At 51.7% G+C, this 18,719-nt stretch overlaps 3 protein-coding genes across 3 annotated transcripts in view; 1 reads left to right on the top strand and 2 right to left on the bottom strand.

Moving 5' to 3' along the window:
* Positions 1–8,515, bottom strand: part of LOC147110074 (uncharacterized) — a gene marked incomplete at its 5' end in the record, with an annotated part of 87,642 nt that extends 79,127 nt beyond the window's left edge. Inside the window, one exon of the mRNA XM_086002460.1 lies at positions 8,119–8,515. Within this exon, the coding sequence (XP_085858586.1) occupies positions 8,119–8,515 (397 nt within the window). The remainder of the gene's footprint in view (positions 1–8,118) is intronic.
* LOC147110075 (uncharacterized) lies at positions 268–2,912 on the top strand. Its single transcript, XM_086004149.1, has 3 exons — positions 268–322; positions 986–1,085; positions 2,317–2,912. Exons 1-3 carry the CDS (start codon positions 268–270, stop codon positions 2,483–2,485), a joined length of 324 nt encoding a protein of 107 aa, XP_085860275.1. The 3' UTR covers positions 2,486–2,912.
* Positions 8,516–12,909: 4,394 nt separating the features above from the next.
* Positions 12,910–18,719, bottom strand: part of LOC147110073 (uncharacterized) — a 39,483-nt gene continuing 33,673 nt past the window's right edge. Inside the window, exon 6 of the mRNA XM_086004240.1 lies at positions 12,910–13,082. Within this exon, the coding sequence (XP_085860366.1) occupies positions 13,076–13,082 (7 nt within the window). The 3' untranslated portion in view covers positions 12,910–13,075. The remainder of the gene's footprint in view (positions 13,083–18,719) is intronic.

Below are 18,719 nucleotides of genomic sequence, written 5' to 3'. Positions count from 1 at the left end.
CCAGACTCCTCCATCACCATCCCTGGGTACGTCCTCTCCCACCGGCAGATGTAGGCTGCTGGGAATGATACTGCTCGGGGTAACTCTGGAAATCTTCCATTCTGCCCCTCAGTTAATGCAATCCTGTTGGATTTTTCACTCTGCCGACCCGGTTCCTGATCCTTCCTGATCAGTTTGACCCCAGTCTCGTTCCTCCCTGGATGTGTTTCTCTGCAGCCCTATAGAGTCTTTGAACATTTCTGCAGTTTGTTCCACAATACTAAACGCATGATGTTTTCTTTAGAGCGAGCCACTTCACCTGTACCGAGCACGCCCGCACCAGGTAAGTCTGTTTCTAAACTACTGCATGTGTTTTCAGCTCTTGCATTCTATCGTGCGGGATAGACGGGCAGTAACACTGCAAGGTTTGAAATGCTGTTTGATATTTTGCCAAAGAAGGATTCTGTGAGAGTGAGTGGTGTGGGTCACCGTTACCTGGAACTGCTCCTTAAACTACCTGCAACTGTTATTTCTGCTTCTGAGCCTCGCCTTCCTGTCCCTCAGCGGCTGAACTCTGAGGATTCCCGCTTCCCACTAGCATTAGTGTTTGTGGAAGTCTGTGGGAAAGTCCGAGCCCTCCTGTCGGGAAACTGACGGGACAGGGTGTAACGCTGGTTGAAGTCACCGGAGAGTAATATTGGCCCGGGTGTGAAACCGGCGATCCACCCGATCCCCTGACTTCCCCGACCCGCAGATTAGTTTAAAATTCCCCCTCTGTTTCAGCAGGCATTGTGGGGCAGTGTGTGTGTGTGTGTGTACAAGGAGCTGTGGGCTGGCCTGGTGTGTGTGTGATTATTGGAATCTAACCTCTCCCATCGCTCCAGGGCTAGAATTGACCAGGGATCTATTTGTGCTGGGGATGGTTCTGAAGCACTCGCTGCTGAAGGTCTCTGCTGTTAGTTTTGTGAGTGTGTCCCGGTCTGTTAACGGTTCATTCTGTCTCTAGATCCTGGACTCTCTACTGGAGCAACAGTCGGATTGGGAATCGGAATTCCTACTCTTACTCTTGCTGTCATTGGGGTTTTCCTGATCCGAAAGCGACGGTGGTGAGTTCTAGAATGTGCCGCAGTTTCCATTGTTGATTCTAGTTTTGTTCTGTTGCACTTTGTGTTTAAAGATGTTTTGTGCAGCGATACACTTTGAGCTGTGTGCGATGCTTCAATGTAGCATTATCCCGTCACTTCCAGTTTGTTGTCATCTCTGTTGCTCCATTCACTAGCCACCGGCTCCATCCCTCTCCCTGACCACTGTCTGAGGCTGAACCAGTTCACAACCTCGGCGTCTTATTTGACCCTGAGCTGAGCTTCCGACCCGTATCCTCTCCATCACCAAGACCGCCTACTTCCACCTCCGTAACATCGCCCGTCTCCGCCCCTACCTCAGCTCATGTGCTGCTGAAACCCTCATCCATGCCTTACCGCAAAACTCGACCATTTCAAAACTCTCCTTTCTGTATCCTAACTCTCACCGAGTCCCGTTCACCCATCACCCTCTGTGTTCACTGACCTACATTCATCCTCATGGCCAAATCCCTCCATGGCCTCCTCCAGCCCCACAACCCTCCCCAATCTCTGCGCTCCTCCAATTCTGGCCTCTTGAACATCCCCTGATTTCCACCACTCCACCATTGGTGGCCGTGCCTTCAGCCGCCTGGGCCCGAGCACTGGAATTCCCTCCCTAAACCTCTTCGCCTTTCTCTCCTCCTTTAAGATGCTTCTTAAAACTGACCTCTTTGACCCAGCTTTTGGTCACCTGCCCTAATATCTCCTTATGTGGCTCGCTCTCAAATTTTGTTTGATCGCTCCTGTGAAGCACCTTGGGATGATAAAGGCGCTATATAAATTCAGGTTGTTGCTCTATCTCCATCTGTGGCTCTCAGTCCTTCAGGATCAGCCTGGAGAGTACGGACATGCCCAACATCCTCCTGTCTGATCTGATCCCCATCATCTTCAGCTCAGTGTTAACCCAGGTCCTCATCAATTCTACTTAATCTCCAAAATTGAGGCTAGCTGTCATTTTTCTATTTCTCTAGTGCCTCAGGCAGCCCGGGTCCTGTGGAGTGTACAGCTCCTGCCCATTGCCTCCCCTATAAACCTCCTCTCCTCTACACTCTGCTCCATCAACGTGCAGCTCCTGTGACACATTTTCCAGCTACCAGTGGTGCCCAGGGTGTTGTGTAATTTAATCGGTCTGTGCCCCTGAACGGCTCCTTTACACACTTGTCCAAAGTGTTGGATCCTTTTAACATAACCTGCACTCTGCTGGTTTCTCTCCTAGGAAACAAAACAGAGACTCCAGCAATCCAGAAGCAGCATCTAATGGCGGCCCTTTGACAAACGTGACTTGTTCAGATGAAGCACGAAGCCTTGTGACAACAGCAGCTGAGCATCAGACTGGAGCGGCTGGAGAACAAATCCTTCTGGGGAACCTGGCTGTCCAGCACTGACTGATTCCCGTAATTCCCGAGGAGGCTTCCTGCGTGCAGATGCCTCCTATCGGAAACAAATCTACGAACTTACCCGAGGGCTCCTGAGGTGCGGACACTTCCGCTCCTGGGCCTCTCCACAGTCGAAATGCGCAGGGCCCACGTATCCCAGGGGCGCAGGCGGTTCGCAAGCGTCCCTGGGATCACGTGGGCCAGGCCAGCCAATAGGAGAAGGGAATCTCCCTTCATACTTTTGACAGATAGACCCGTCAAATATATGAATGGAGATCACCCCAAAAACACAGTAAAACATTAGATACATTTTTTAAAAACCATCACATTTTTAAAATGAGATAAAATTACATTAAGTAAAATATTTTAAACAAAAATTAAATTTTGAAAAAAGTGAAGTTTTTTACAAGGCTAAAAATACTTACCTTTTTTTAAAACAATTTTTAAATGATAAGTGATTTTTTTTTTTTTTCTTTTTTTAAGCTCTTACGCTGGTGAAAGCCGGCCTTACACAGGCTTTTACCAGGTGTAAGATTTCTAAGGGTTTTCTGCGGGCGGAGGGTCTCCAGAAAGCGGAACGCTGCCCCCGCAGAGGCCCTTCTCCAAGGCAGGTGTCCGATCTGTCGAGGGCATTCTTGACAGATCGGAAATGTCGGTTTTCAGTGCATGTGCTTCACAGGCCTGAAACCGGCATTTCCGATGTCCCTACGGGTGTGTACACAGCCCGTACACACAAAAACATAGAATAATAGGAGCAGGAGTCGGCGCTTCGAGCCTGCTCCGCCATTCAATATGATCATGGCTGATCCTCTATCTCTATACCATATTCCCGCTCTCTCCCCATACCCCTTGATGCCTTTTGTGTCTAGAAATCTGTCGATCTCCTTCTTAAATATATTCAGTGACTTGGCCTCCACAGCCTTCTGTGGTAGAGAATTCCACAGGTTCACCACCCGTAGGTACCGGAAAATACGGGCCTCAGTTTACGCTGCACTGAGCCTGGGTCAGGGAGGGGCCGACCAGCCCGGTATTGTGGTTATCATAGAATCAGAGAATAGCACAGCACAGGAGGAGGCCATTCTATCGAGTGACTCCTGGAGGGAAGTCTGAGCTCAGGATTGGGATCAGCAGTCACTTCCCCCTCTCACCAGCACAGTCTCAGAGGAGATAATCTCCCAATGGAAGTGTTGCCCCTTCACCAGAAAAACTGTCTGATCGGTATTTTATTCTATTCTATATCTCAGCATTACTGTGTCCAAGCCCAGTCTCAGGAACATCCAGGACCACCTTTAGCTGTGTAACCCATTGAGCACTCCCTGTGTATTATATCTCAGTATTACTGTCACACACTGTGTCCAAACCCAGTCTCAGGACCACCTTTAGCTGTGTAATCCATTGAGCACTCCCTGTGTATTATATCTCAGTATTACTGTCACACACTGTGTCCAAACCCAGTCTCAGGACCACCTTTAGCTGTGTAACCCATTGAGCACTCCCTGTGAGAGATGGTAACTCCCAAATATCCCATCAATGTGCGGGAACAACAGGCACTTTCTGATTCATTTCTTTACTTGTTCAGGGTGTGGGTGGTGCTGGCAGGGCCCCATTTCTTGACCATCTCGACTTGAACCACTGCAGTCCTTGTAGCGATGGCGCTCCCACAGTGGGGAATGTGGGAATAGGCTTCAGAACCTCCCTCTGCAGCATCACTCACTAGCCAGAGCCAGCGACGACATCATTGCCAGCAACTGCTTTATACACAGAATTTAGATTCTAGGGGGGAGAAATTGGGTTGAGCCACAAACGGGGCGCCAAGCTCGCCTGGGCGCCAGATTTTGCGCTGCGATCGGAGCAGCAGCAATCGCCGGAAATTCAGCTCGAGCGCCCCAAGAGGGACACGGGGCGAGGCTCGAGGCGCTCCGCATCCCTCTTAGGGCGCTGAAACTGAATATCACAGTGCAACGTGCCACAGCGCGCCACACTGCGGCATGGCACGCTGCGGTACTGCAGGCCTTCCTCCCATCCTTAAGGGGGAGGGGCCTGCACCAGCGCGATGAGCGATCGAGTGCCGGCAAAAGAGCCCGGCACCGAGGAGAAGTGCCGGGCTCTCGGAAAACAGCCGGCAATGCCGCAGGGGGAGGGATCAGGAGGCCGGGGACGGAGGTGCTGGCAGGCGGCCGCCGAAAAAAACGGCCGCCCCGCACCTCCACCTTAATTTGCGCCACTGCCACCACAGGTAGGCCCCGTGAACCGGGCGCGATTAGCGAGCAGCGCTACAGAGGCAGTCGCTGCCAAATATCGCGATTGGGGCGGTAGCGGGGCGCTGCGCACACCGATGACGTCATCGGTGGCGGCGCAGTGCAACAGGCTAATGCTGCCATTAGCGCCCCAGTTAAATATCGCGGGAGGCGTGGCCAGTGGCGCTAAAGCCACTGAGTGCCCTCTTTAGGCGCTAACTGGAGGCGCAGCCCACCGAATTTATCCCCCTAGATGTTTTACAGATTGAAACTGTCTACAGCAAAAAATTATGCATTTATATTTGAATGTTGCTTTTCTATATGAAGTTTTCAATTGGAGCAGTGATGAAAGAGAAGCCGGTCTTCATATTTGTCAGTGGATGTATAGAATCATAGAAGGACACAGCAGAGACAGAGGCCTCTATTTATAAACCCAAGGACCTGTACCTGGCCACTGGCTTTTAATGATTCGTCAACCTTCGACTCCCAAATCTCTCTGCTCTACAGTTCCTCATCCCTCACTGTTTTATACACAGAATTCATATTCTAAATGTTTTACATATGTCTTGACACAAATGACACTGCCTTAGTAACTAGAAATTGTGTGTGGATATTTCGGCCCGTATTCTCTGGGGCGTACACACCCGTAAAGGTCCTGCAAGTTCTGGGTTTTCATGCACGAAAGGTGGATGTTCCTGAGACTAACATTGGACACAGTAATGATGCGATACAATGCGTAGAATAAATAGATTATTAGTCCAGTAACATTACCACTAAGCTACCGTTCCCTGTAAGGTTAAAGGCCTGGTTGGGCCAGCATACACGTAGAGGCCCAGGAAGGCGAGTCTACGCGGATCCCGAGTCTCCAGGTAGGAGTGGATTTTACTTGTGTTCGGAGCCATTTCCCTGCGGGAAATCTCCGACCGCAAATTCAGGCCCTTTTGTATAAGTAAATGTATATAATGTGTCTATCTTTCTCTCTCTATACTGGAATGTCACTTTTCTATATGTACATTTTGAACCTGTGAATAAAGGGAAGCCCATGTCTATACGAGTGATGTACAGTCTTGCTTTGTTGAAGGACTGAAAGCAGAGTAATGGTGAACGGTTGTTTTTCAGACTGGAGGGAGGTATACAGTGGTGTCCAAGGGCTTGCTGTTGGGACCACTGCTCTTTTGATGTATATTAATGACCTGGACTTGGGTATACAGGGCATCATTTCAAAGTTTGCAGATGACACGGAACTCTGAAATGTAATAAGACAGCGAGATGGGGCAGGAGCAGACTTCAGGAGGATCGAGAGCGAGACAGACTGAACCATAGAATAGAATCATAGACATTTACAGCACAGAAGGAGGCCATTCAACCCACCGTGTCTGTGCTGGCCCAATGAGCTCTCCAGTCTAATCCCACTTTCCAGCTCTCGGTCCATGGCCCTGTAGGTTACGGCACTTCAAGGGCATATCCAAGAACTTTTTAAATGTGATGAGGGTTTCTGCCTCTCCCACCCTTTCAGGCAGTGAGTTCCAGACCCCCACCACCCTCTGGGTGAAAAAAGTTCTCCTCAACTCCCCTCTAATCCTTCCACCAATTACTTTCAATCTCTGCCCCCTGGTTATTGACCTCTCTGCTCGGGGAAATCGGTCCTTCCTATCCACTCTATCTAAGCCCCTCATCATTTTATACACCTCAATTAAATCTCCCCTCAGCCGCCTCTGTTCCAGAGAAAACAACCCCAGCCTCTCCAATCTTTCCTCATAGCTAAAATTCTCCAGTCCTGGCAACATCCTGGTAAATCTCCTCTGCACCCTCTCCAGTGCAATCACATCTTTCCTGTAATGTGGTGACCAGAACTGTACACAGGCCTCTAGCTGTGGCCTAACTAGTGTTTTATACAATTCAAGCATAACCTCCCTGCTCTTATATTCTATGCCTCGGCTAATAAAGGAAAGTATCCGTATGCCTTCTTAACCGCCTTATCTACCTGTCCTGCTACCTTCAGGGATCTGTGGACATGCACTCCAAGGAGCCTCTGTTCCTCTACAAGTCTCAGTATCTGACCATTTATTGTGTATTCCCTCACCTTGTTAGCCCTCCCCAAATGTATTACCTCACACTTCTCCAGTTTGAATTCTATTTCCCACTTCTCTGCCCACCTGACCAGTCCATCGATATCTTCCTGCAGTCCACAGCTTTCTTCCTCACTATCAACCACACGGCCAATTTTTGTATCATTTGCAAAATTCTTAATCATGCCTCTTACATTGAAGTCTAAACCAGTGATATATACCACAAAAAGCAAGGGACCTAGTACGAACTCCACTGGAAACAGCCTTCCAGTCACAGAAACACCCGTCGACCATTACCTTTGCTTCCTGCCACTGAGCCAATTTTGGATCCAACTTGCCACTTTCCCTTGGATCCCATGAGCTTTTACTTTTCTGACCAGTCTGTCATGTGGGACCTTGTCAAAAGCCTTGCTAAAATCTATGTAGACTACATCAAATGGACAATCGCGTAGGTGGGGGGCAGTACTGAGGGAGGGCTGCACTGTCGGAGGGGCAGTACTGAGGGAGCGTCGCACTGTCGGAGGGGCAGTACTGAGGGAGCACCGCACTGTCGGAGGGGCAGTACTGAGGGAGCGCCGTACAGAGAGCCGGCACGGACTCAATGGGCTGAATGGCCTCCTATGCCTCTATGACTCTAATGTCCTTTAGGGAAGGAAATCTGCCGCCCTTACCCGGTCTGGCCTATGTGACTCCAGACACACAGTAATGTGGTTCACTCTTAACTGCCCCCAGAGTTGTACCAAGGCGCTACAAAGGGGTCTCACCAGACGGACTGCAGCAGGTCACCACCACCTTCTCAAGGGTAAGCGGGGATGGGCAATAAATGCTGGCCTTCGCAGCGACGCAGACATCCCGTAACAAATAAAAAAAATCTGGGCACTAGCCCCCAGATATTAGTGAGGAGCACTTTGCAGGGTCGACTGGGTTGGGTCACAGTCAGTGGTCCGTTCAGTTTTATTCTTTTTCTTCCTAGCGGTATGATACAACCGAGTGGCCGCAGGGGCCGTTAAAAGTCAACCAGGTTGGTGTGGGACTGGAGTCACATATAGGCCCCGACCGGGTAAGGACGGCAGGTTTCTTTCCCTGAAGGAGATAGTGAACCAGTTGGGTTTTTAACACACTCCAACAGCTTCATGGCCACTGTTACTGGTACCAACTTTTTATTTCCAGATTTATTCTCAAATTCTCAAAGGGCCATGGTGGGATTTGAACTCACCTTCTCTGGATTATGAGCCCAGGCCTCTGGATTATTAATCTAGTAACAGAACCCCTGCACTATCGCACCCATAAAATTGCTGATAGATTCCTGATCAATGCAGAAACAGAAACCTCTCACCTGTTACAGACAGAAGGACGAGAACAGTTTGCTCCGAATGAAATCCCTCACCCGTCCTCCTGAGAATCTGACACTCATACTTGTCATGGTCGGACTCCCTGAGGTCAGAGAGCAGAACTGACCAGTTGCCGTGTTCCAGTTGATCTTTGAAGAGGTTTGTTCTGTTTCTGAACCGTGGGTCTTGCTGTGTCAAATCATCGCTCCCATCGACAAACCTGTGGACAACTTCACGCCCGGGTATTTGCCAAAGGACTTGTAAATCTGGGACTGGGGCGTTCCCTTTGTAGGTACAGGGCAGCACAACCTGCCCCCCAAGGAACCCAGAAACTATGACGGGGAAAGAACCTGGAAAAGATTCAAAGTATTTATCCACAGATATAACCTCCCTGCTGGAACATTACATCCCAAGCTTCACAGGGATACACTGCAAGAAGCTCTGCCCAGTAACTCACTGCTTTCACTGCTGTGGGAAGGCTGAAGCTCAGGCAGGTACTATTTACAACAAGCACCATTTATATAGCATGCACACGGTTCTGATGAAAGATCATCGACCTGAAACGTTAACTCTGTTTCTCTCCCCACAGGTGCTGCCTGACCTGCTGAGTCTATCCAGCATTTCCTGGTTTTATTTATATAGCTTGCTTTCACTCAGCGTTTCTGGTGTTACAGCAAATGTGGAGCGTGCAGGAGGAGAGAGACCTGGGGATATATGTGCACAAATCGTTGAAGGTGGCAGGACAGGTTCAGGACAGGTCGAGAAAGCGCTTAAAAAGAGCCCACGGGATCCTGGGCTTCATCATAAATAGAGGCAGAGGGTACAAAAGCAAGGAACTTATGATGAAACTTTATAAAACACTGGTTCGGCCTCAACTGGAGTATCGTATCCAATTCTGGGCCCCGCACTTTAGGAAGGATGAGAAGGCCATAGAGTGGGTGCAGAAAAGATTTACTACAATGATGAGGGACTACAGTGATGTGGATAGACTGGAGAAGCTGGGGTTGATCTCCTTAGAGCAGAGAAGTTTGAGAGGAGATTTGATAGAGGTGTCTAGACAGGGTAGATAGAAACTGTTCCCATTGGCAGATGGGACAAGAACCAGAGGACACAGATTTAAGGTGATTGGCAGAAGAACCAAAGGCGACATGGGGAAAAACTTTTTCACACAGCGAGTGGTTAGGATCTGGAATGCACTGCCTGAGAGGGCGGTGGAGGCAGATTCAATAGTAACTTTCTAAAGGGAATTCGATAAGTACCTGAAGGAAAAATATTTGCAGGGCTACGGGGAAAGGGCGAGGGAGTGGGACTAGCTGAAGTGCTCTTGGAGAGCCGGCACGGGCTCGACGGGCCGAATGGCCTCCTACTGTGCTGTTGTGAGTCTCAGTCTCTGGAGGAAAGGGCTACTTATGAACAGACAGCTTGGAAACGCAATGTCAGAGAATTAAAATCACCCCAGTTCAGAAAAAGGCCTTTTTGCTCGAGTGATAGCACTTACCCGAAACCTCAGCAGCAGCAGCAGGTTCAGCAAGCTGGGTCCCTGCAACAAGAAAGCAGAGTGAAGCCTTTGCACAGTTCCTTCCTCCTGCTCAGGGTCATTTCCCCCGGGTGATGATTGACAGGCGATCAGTGAGTCTCCACCCACCAATTCCTCCAATGTCCCACTTGCTGTAATTGAGAGTTTTGTGATTTAACCTTCTCTCGCCCTCCCTCCTCCGCCTGGTGAGGAGTTGCCTTGTCTAACAGCCCCTTTAGGGGACTCTGCCCCAGGAGCAGCGACACAAAGCACAGGATTGGAACAGAATCGCCCTTTTCAGAGCAGCTCAAACACCCAAATCACAGCGGAGAAAAAGGAGATTTTAACCCCACAGTGAGCGGCCCTTAACCCGCGGGGTGACTCAACCTGCGTGGGGAAAGAGCCTCAGTGAGTTTGTTACTGACTGGGTGAGGCAGAGTGGGAGCACCGACACACAGCCCGGGGTCAGGGTCCCTCTCCCTCTCCCCGGGTGGGGAAAGAGCCTCAGTGAGTTTGTTACTGACTGGGTGAGGCAGAGTGGGAGCACCGACACACAGCCCGGGGTCAGGGTCCCTCTTCCTCTCCCTGGGTGGGGAAAGAGCCTCAGTGAGTTTGTTACTGACTGGGTGAGGCAGAGTGGGAGCACCGACACACAGCCCGGGGTCAGGGTCCCTCTCCCTCTCCCCAGGTGGGGAAAGAGCCTCAGTGAGTTTGTTACTGACTGGGTGAGGCAGAGTGGGAGCACCGACACACAGCCCGGGGTCAGGGTCCCTCTCCCTCTCCCCGGGTGGGGAAAGAGCCTCAGTGAGTTTGTTACTGACTGGGTGAGACAGAGTGGGAGCACCGACACACAGCCCGGGGTCAGGGCCCCTCTCCCTCTCCCCGGGTGGGGAAAGAGCCTCAGTGAGTTTGTTACTGACTGGGTGAGACAGAGTGGGAGCAACGACACACAGCCCGGGGTCAGGGTCCCTCTCAAGGTTATGGAATGAAACAGTGAAAACAGCACCAGTGTTTCTGCTCGCTGAGAGCCGAGCCTGGGCTGTGATTGGTGAAAACAGCACCAAAACCTGGGCTGTGATTGGCCGCCGCTGCTGTTGTAGGGACATGGTGAAACTGAAGCAGCGCAATCAACTTACTGCTGGAAAATGAAACAGTAAACATTTCGCTGCTGTGACCGGAAAATGGTGAAACTCTTAAAGAGCAGCTGTGGGAAATAGAGCCAGGGTCATCTGGGCGGTGATTGGCCGCCGCTGCTGTGATAGACACGCGGTGAAACTGGCGCTGAACAATTTATAATGAGGCTCTTTCCCCACCCGGGGAGAGGGACCCTGACCCCGGGCTGTGTGTCGGTGCTCCCACTCTGCCTCACCCAGTCAGTAACAAACTCACTGAGGCTCTTTCCCCACCCGGGGAGAGGGAGAGGGACCCTGACCCCGGGCTGTGTGTCGGTGCTCCCACTCTGCCTCACCCAGTCAGTAACAAACTCACCGAGGCTCTTTCCCCACCCGGGGAGAGGGAGAGGGACCCTGACCCCGGGCTGTGTGTCGGTGCTCCCACTCTGCCTCACCCAGTCAGTAACAAACTCACTGAGGCTCTTTCCCCACCCGGGGAGAGGGAGAGGGGCCCTGACCCCGGGCTGTGTGTCGGTGCTCCCACTCTGCCTCACCCAGTCAGTAACAAACTCACTGAGGCTCTTTCCCCACCCGGGGAGAGGGAGAGGGGCCCTGACCCCGGGCTGTGTGTCGGTGCTCCCACTCTGCCTCACCCAGTCAGTAACAAACTCACTGAGGCTCTTTCCCCACCCGGGGAGAGGGAGAGGGACCCTGACCCCGGGCTGTGTGTCGGTGCTCCCACTCTGCCTCACCCAGTCAGTAACAAACTCACTGAGGCTCTTTCCCCACCCGGGGAGAGGGAGAGGGACCCTGACCCTGGGCTGTGTGTCGGTGCTCCCACTCTGCCTCACCCAGTCAGTAACAAACTCACTGAGGCTCTTTCCCCACCCGGGGAGAGGGAGAGGAACCCTGACCCCGGGCTGTGTGTCGGCGCTCCCACTCTGTCTCACCCAGTCAGTAACAAACTCACTGAGGCTCTTTCCCCACCCGGGGAGAGGGAGAGGGACCCTGACCCCGGGCTGTGTGTCGGCGCTCCCACTCTGTCTCACCCAGTCAGTAACAAACTCACTGAGGCTCTTTCCCCACCCGGGGAGAGGGAGAGGGACCCTGACCCCGGGCTGTGTGTCGGTGCTCCCACTCTGTCTCACCCAGTCAGTAACAAACTCACTGAGGCTCTTTCCCCACCCGGGGAGAGGGAGAGGGACCCTGACCCCGGGCTGTGTGTCGGTGCTCCCACTCTGCCGCACCCAGTCAGTAACAAACTCACTGAGGCTCTTTCCCCACCCGGGGAGAGGGAGAGGGACCCTGACCACGGGCTGTGTGCCGGTGCTCCCACTCTGTCTCACCCAGTCAGTAACAAACTCACTGAGGCTCTTTCCCCACCTGGGGAGAGGGAGAGGGACCCTGACCCCGGGCTGTGTGTCGGTGCTCTCACTCTGCCTCACCCAGTCAGTAACAAACTCACTGCCCCTCCGACAGTGCGGCGTTCCCTCAGTACTGCCCCTCCGCCAGTGCGGCGCTCCCTCAGTCCTGCACCTCCGACAGTGCGGCGCTCCCTCAGTACTGCCCCTCCGACAGTGCGGTGCTCCCTCAGTACTGCCCCTCCAACAGTGCGGCGCTCCCTCAGTACTGCCCCTCCAACAGTGCGGCGTTCCCTCAGTACTGACCCTCCGACAGTGCGGCGCTCCCTCAGTACTGCCCCTCCGAAAGTGCGGCGCTCCCTCAGTACTGCTCCTCCGACAGTGCGGCGCTCCCTCAGTACCGCCCCTCCGACAGTGCGGCGCTCCCTCAGTACCGCCCCTCCAACAGTGCGGCGCTCCCTCAGTACCGCCCCTCCGACAGTGCGGCGCTCCCTCAGTACCGCCCCTCCGACAATGCGGCGCTCCCTCAGTACGGCCCCTCCAACAGTGCGGCGCTCCCTCAGTACTGCCCCTCCGACAGTGCGGCGCTCCCTCACTACCGCCCCTCCGACATTGCGGCGCTCCCTCAGTACCACCCCTCCGACAGTGCGGCACTCCCTCAGTACTGCCCGTCCGAAAGTGCGGCACTCCGTCAGGGACGTTTTACTACGTTGGAGGCGTTGTATAAAAGCAAGTTGTTGAATGATGTTTTAAAAATGGCAAATCGCACCTGCTTTGAAAACAAATGAGAAACTCGGACTCATTCAAAACGAATTACAATTGATTTTATAACATTTCAAATTAATTTCATTATACAATTTAATTATAAACTTTAAACTTCTGTTCCTGGACCTTGAAAATTGGGCTCGTTGGATAAGGGCGAGTCTGTGCGTCTATTGTTGTTGTATATTTCCACGTGGTTGGACAGAAGTGTCTACAGCCTGGAATATAAAGAGAGAATTACAGAATATTTACAGCACAGAAAGAGGCCATTTGGCCCATCTGCTCCGTGTCGGAGTTTATGCTCCACACGAGCCTCCTCCCGCCCCTCTTCATCTCACCCCATCAACACCAGCCTTCTCCCACCCCTCTTCATCTCACCCCATCAACACCAGCCTCCTCCCACCCCTCTTCTTCTCACCCCATCAACACCCGCCTCCTCCCACCCCTCTTCATCTCACCCCATCAACACCCGCCTCCTCCCACCCCTCTTCATCTCACCCCATCAACACCAGCCTCCTCCCACCCCTTTTCATCTCACCCAGTCAACACCAGCCTCCTCCCACCCCTCTTCATCTCACCCCGTCAACACCAGCCTCCCCCCACCCCTCTTCATCTCACCCCATCAACACAAGCCTCCTCCCACCCCTCTTCATCTCACCCCATCAACACCAGCCTTCTCCCACCCCTCTTCATCTCACCCCGTCAACACCAGCCTCCTCCCACCCCTCTTCATCTCACCCCATCAACACCAGCCTCCTCCCACCCCTCTTCATCTCACCCCATCAACACCAGCCTCCTCCCACCCCTCTTCATCTCACCCTGTCAACACCAGCCTCCTCCCACCCCTCTTCATCTCACCCCATCACCATATCCTTCTATTCCTTTCTCCCTCGTGTGTTTATCCAGCTTCCCCTGAAATGCATCTCTGCTCTTCGCCTCAACCACTCCCTGTGGTAGCGAGTTCCCCATTCTCACCACTCTCTGGGTAAAGAAGTTTCTCCTGAATTCCCTATTCGATTTATTAGTGACTATCGTATATTGATGGCCCCTAGTTCTGGTCTCCCCCACAAGTGGAAACATCTTCTCTACGTTTACCCTATCGAACCCTTCATAATTTTAAAAACCTCTATCGGGTCACCCCTCAGCCTTCTCTTTTCTAGAGAAAAGAGCCCCAGCCTGTTCAGTCTTTCCTACACCCTGGTTAGAGGGAGATACAGGAGTGTGTGCGGTGGTTAGAGGGACCTCCCCAGATACAGGAGTGTGTGAGGGGGTTAGAGGGACCTCCCCAGATACAGGAGTGTGAGAGAGAGGGGTTAGAGAGACCTCCCCAGATACAGGAGTGTGAGAGAGAGGGGTTAGAGGGACCTCCCCAGATACAGGAGTGAGAGTGAGAGGGGTTAGAGGTATCTCCCCAGATACAGGAGTGAGAGTGAGAGGCGTTAGAGAGACCTCCCCAGATACAGGAGTGAGAGAGAGGGGTTAGAGAGACCTCCCCAGATACAGGAGTGAGAGAGAGGGGTTAGAGGGTCCTCCCCAGATATTGGAGTGTGTGAGGGGGTTAGAGGGACCTCCCCAGATACAGGAGTGTGAGAGAGAGGGGTTAGAGGGACCTCCCCAGATACAGGAGTGTGAGAGAAAGGGGTTAGAGGGACCTCCCCAGATACAGGAGTGTGAGAGAGAGAGGTTAGAGAGACCTCCCCAGATATAGGAGTGAGAGATTTTCAAATCAGTAATTGAACCAATTGCACTCTATGGCAGTGAGGTGTGGGGACCGCTAACACAACAAGAATTTGCAAAATGGGACAAACACCCAATCGAGATCCTACATGCAGAATTCTGTAAAAGTATCCTCCGGACTCAAAGGAAAACCGTAAACAATGCATGCAGGGCAGAACTAGGCCAATATCCATTAATAATCACTCTCCAAAAAAGAGCCACCAAATTTTGGAAACACCTAGAAATGAGCAACCTCCAATGCTATCATTACGAAGCCCTGAAATGCCAAGAGAGGACCATAAAGAAGAATACCCTCAGTCAACTAGTCCTGGGACTCAGTGAAGTAACTACTAACACTACTAACAATAACCAGCCCCAGGACAGTGACAGCGTAACACAAAGAATTCGACCCAACGCAATCGTCGCTAAGCAAAAGGAAAAATACCTGTCATATTGGGCAGAAACAACAAAAACCCAAAGCAAACTCAATTGCTACTTGGCCCTAAACAGACAATACAACATGGCTGATTACCTGACCATGGTAAAGGATAACAAACTGAGAAGAACCTTGACAATGTACAGACTTAGTGAACATAGCCTGGCGATCGAAAAAGGTAGACACAGGCTGTAATGCAATCTGTTTGTCTTGCCTGTATTCGTTTTGCACTCATGTATATTACCCTCCCCCACACTGTGTATAGTTTCACTTCCTCTTTCCTGACTAACCTGGAAGGTTCCAGGTCTTGGCTCTTGGCTCCGCACCTGACTTCTCTTACATAAAGATCTCAGGATCTGTATGACTCATTCCTGTGAGCCAGTCGGTGTGTTGAGATGTTAGCTCTGATCTTAGTGATTAAAAGCGAACTTGTTAAAGTCTATAACTTCTAGTTTTGTGGTTATTGAAGGCACATCAATTTTAATCACTAAAGAATACTAGGATGGATCGACTCCTAAAACCAGAGCGTCTGGACTTGGATCCACATTCTGCTGAAGCAACAAATCAATTTGGACACTGGCTCAAATGCTTCGAACTCTTCGCGAGGCCCTCATCCGCTAGCGAGGTAGATGAACTGAGTCTACTGACTACTCGCGTTAGTCATCGGATTTATTCGTTCATCCGGGGCGCCACCTCTTACACGGAGGCCATCACTATCCTGAAGGCCCAATACCAGAGGCCAGTAAACGAAGTGTACGCCAGACATCTGCTGGCTACACGCAGGCAGCGACCTGAGGAATCAATGGACGATTTCTTACAGGGCCTAAAGGACTTGGTCCGGGACTGTAACTGCAAGGCCGTGACGGCCAACGTGTACTCTGACGAATTGGTCCGCGATTCCTTCATCACGGGCCTCAAATCGAATTATATCCGACAGAGACTGCTGGAGAAGGAGGTCCTGGACTTAAAAAAGACAGTGGCCACTGCGCGATCGCTGGACGTGGCCCAGAAAAACTCTGACTCTTATTCTTCCGGCCATGCGGTCCTCACCGCCTCATGCGCGCCGCCATCTTGGAATCAGCCATCTTCCCCATCCAGGCCTCAGACCAGCTCTCGAGGCCCGAAATGCTACTTCTGCAGCCAGGCCAAGCACCCCAGACAACGATGCCCAGCGAAGGACGCTACATGCTTCAAATGTAAGAAAAAGGGGCATTTTAGCAAAGTCTGCAGGGGGAATCCGATTTCCAACTCCGTCACCGCCTCGTGCGTGCCGTGCGGGCCGCCATCTTGGGATCCGCCATCTTTTCCCGACTTAGCGGCCGCCCAGGGCCCAACAGTGGCTTCGATCACGGTGGATCAATCCAGGCCACACCCGTTGACAAAATCCATGATGGACATACAGGTAAACGGGAATTTAACGAAATGTTTAATTGACTGTGGGAGTACCGAGAGTTTTATCCACCCTAGCCTGGTACGGCGGCACTCATTAACGGTAACCCCTACACGGAGCAGAATTGCTATGGCTGCTAAGCCCCACACTTCGGACATTTTGGGCTACTGTGTGGTAACACTGACTGTAGAAGGCACGGACTACAAGGATTTTAAACTCCTCGTGATGCCAGAACTCTGTGTTAATGTAATCTTGGGCCTGGACTTCCAGTGCCACCACGAAAGTGTCACGCTAGCATATGGCGGGTCCCAGCCGCCACTCACAGTCTGTGGCCTATCAACCTTAAAAATCAGCCCGCCCTCTTTATTCGCTAATCTCGCTCCGAACTGTAGGCCCATAGCGACCAAAAGTAGACGGTACAGTCTGGAAGACAGACACTTTATCAAGGCAGAAGTGGACAGACTCCTGCGGAAAGGCATTATTGAATGCAGTACCAGTCCGTGGCGTGCCCAAGTAGTCATAGTTAAAAATAGCAAAAAGAAACGGATGGTAATTGACTACAGCCAGACTGTTAATATTTATACCCAGCTGGACGCCTACCCTTTACCCCGCATATCAGAAATGGTCAACCAGATTGCGCAATACCGAGTCTTCTTGACTATCGACCTCAAATCCGCGTATCACCAGCTCCCCATTAGAACGGAGGACCGCCCATACACCGCCTTGGAGGCAAACGGACGTCTCTACCATTTTCTCAGAGTGCCCTTCGGGGTAACAAATGGGGTCTCGGTCTTCCAACGTGAGATGGACCGCATGGCTGACGAGAATAAACTACAAGCTACCTACCCCTATCTGGACAATGTCACTATCTGCGGGCACAACCAGCAAGACCACGATCTAAATCTTGCGAGATTTTTAAAAACTGCCCTAAAGCTGAATCTAACCTACAACGAAGACAAATGTGTCTTCAACACAACCCGTCTCTGTATCCTCGGCTGTGTGGTGGAAGATGGGGTAATTGGACCGGACCCTGACTGATTACGCCCCCTAAAGGAACTGCCCCTGCCGCACAATCCCAAAGCTTTAAAAAGGTGCCTGGGATTTTTTTCGTATTATGCCCAATGGGTGCCCAATTACTCTGATAAGGCCCGACCCCTCATTAAATCGACGTCCTTCCCACTATCAGCTGAAGCTCGGGAGGCTTTCACCAGTATTAAACAGGACATTGAAAGGGCTGCAGTGTGTACAGTGGAAGAATGCATTCCCTTTCAAGTCGAAAGCGATGCGTCAGACTTTGCCTTAGCTGCGACCCTCAATCAGGCTGGGAGACCTGTGGCCTTCTTCTCCCGAACCCTTCAGGGACCTGAAATCAGGCACTATTCTGTCGAGAAGGAGGCACAGGCTATAGCGGAGGCAGTGCGGCACTGGAGACACTACCTAGCCGGCAAACGTTTCACCCTGCTCACCGACCAGCGGTCGGTGGCTTTCATGTTTAATAACAAACAAAGGGGGAAAATCAAGAATGACAAAATACTCAGGTGGAGGATCAAACTATCCACGTTCGACTATGATATTATGTACAGGCCGGGAGCCCTTAATGAACCCCCAGACGCCCTATCGCGGGGAATGTGTGCCAGCATTCATACGGACAAATTACAGGGTCTCCACAATGACCTCTGTCACCCGGGGTCACCCGACTATACCATTTTATAAAGTCCCGCAATCTGCCCCACTCCATCGAGGAGGTCAGGGCAATGACCAGAGCCTGCCGCACCTGTGCGGAATGCAAGCCTCGTTTCTACAGGCCTGACCGTGCACACCTTATCAAAGCCACACGGCCATTCGAGCGCCTAAGTCTGGACTTCAATGGACCCCTTCCCTCTGCTGACCATAACGTATACTTCCTCAATATCATCGATGAATATTCCCGCTTCCCCTTCGCCATTCCCTGCTCAGACATGACCAGTGCCACGGTCATCAAGTGTCTCTGTAATCTATTCTGCATGTTTGGCATGCCGAACTACATACACAGCGATAGGGGGACGTCATTTATGAGTGACGAACTGCGCCAGTTCTTGCTCTCAAAGGGGATAGCCACTAGCAGAACCACTAGCTACAACCCCCGGGGTAATAGGCAAGTGGAAAGGGAGAATGCTACTGTTTGGAAGGCTGTCACGTTAGCCTTAAAGTCAAAAGGCCTTCCGACCTCCCGCTGGCAGGAAGTCCTCCCAGACGTGCTCCACTCCATAAGGTCTCTGTTATGTACAGCCACTAACGCTACCCCTCACGAAAAGATGTTCATTTTCCCCCGGA

The sequence above is a fragment of the Somniosus microcephalus genome, chromosome 12 (assembly GCF_052327205.1).
Source record: "Somniosus microcephalus isolate GS21.2 chromosome 12, FLI_Smic_1.0, whole genome shotgun sequence".
Taxonomy (NCBI): Eukaryota; Metazoa; Chordata; class Chondrichthyes; order Squaliformes; family Somniosidae; genus Somniosus; species Somniosus microcephalus.
The sequence above is the reverse complement of the archived record's forward strand: the minus strand, read 5'-3'. Positions and strand labels throughout refer to the sequence as shown.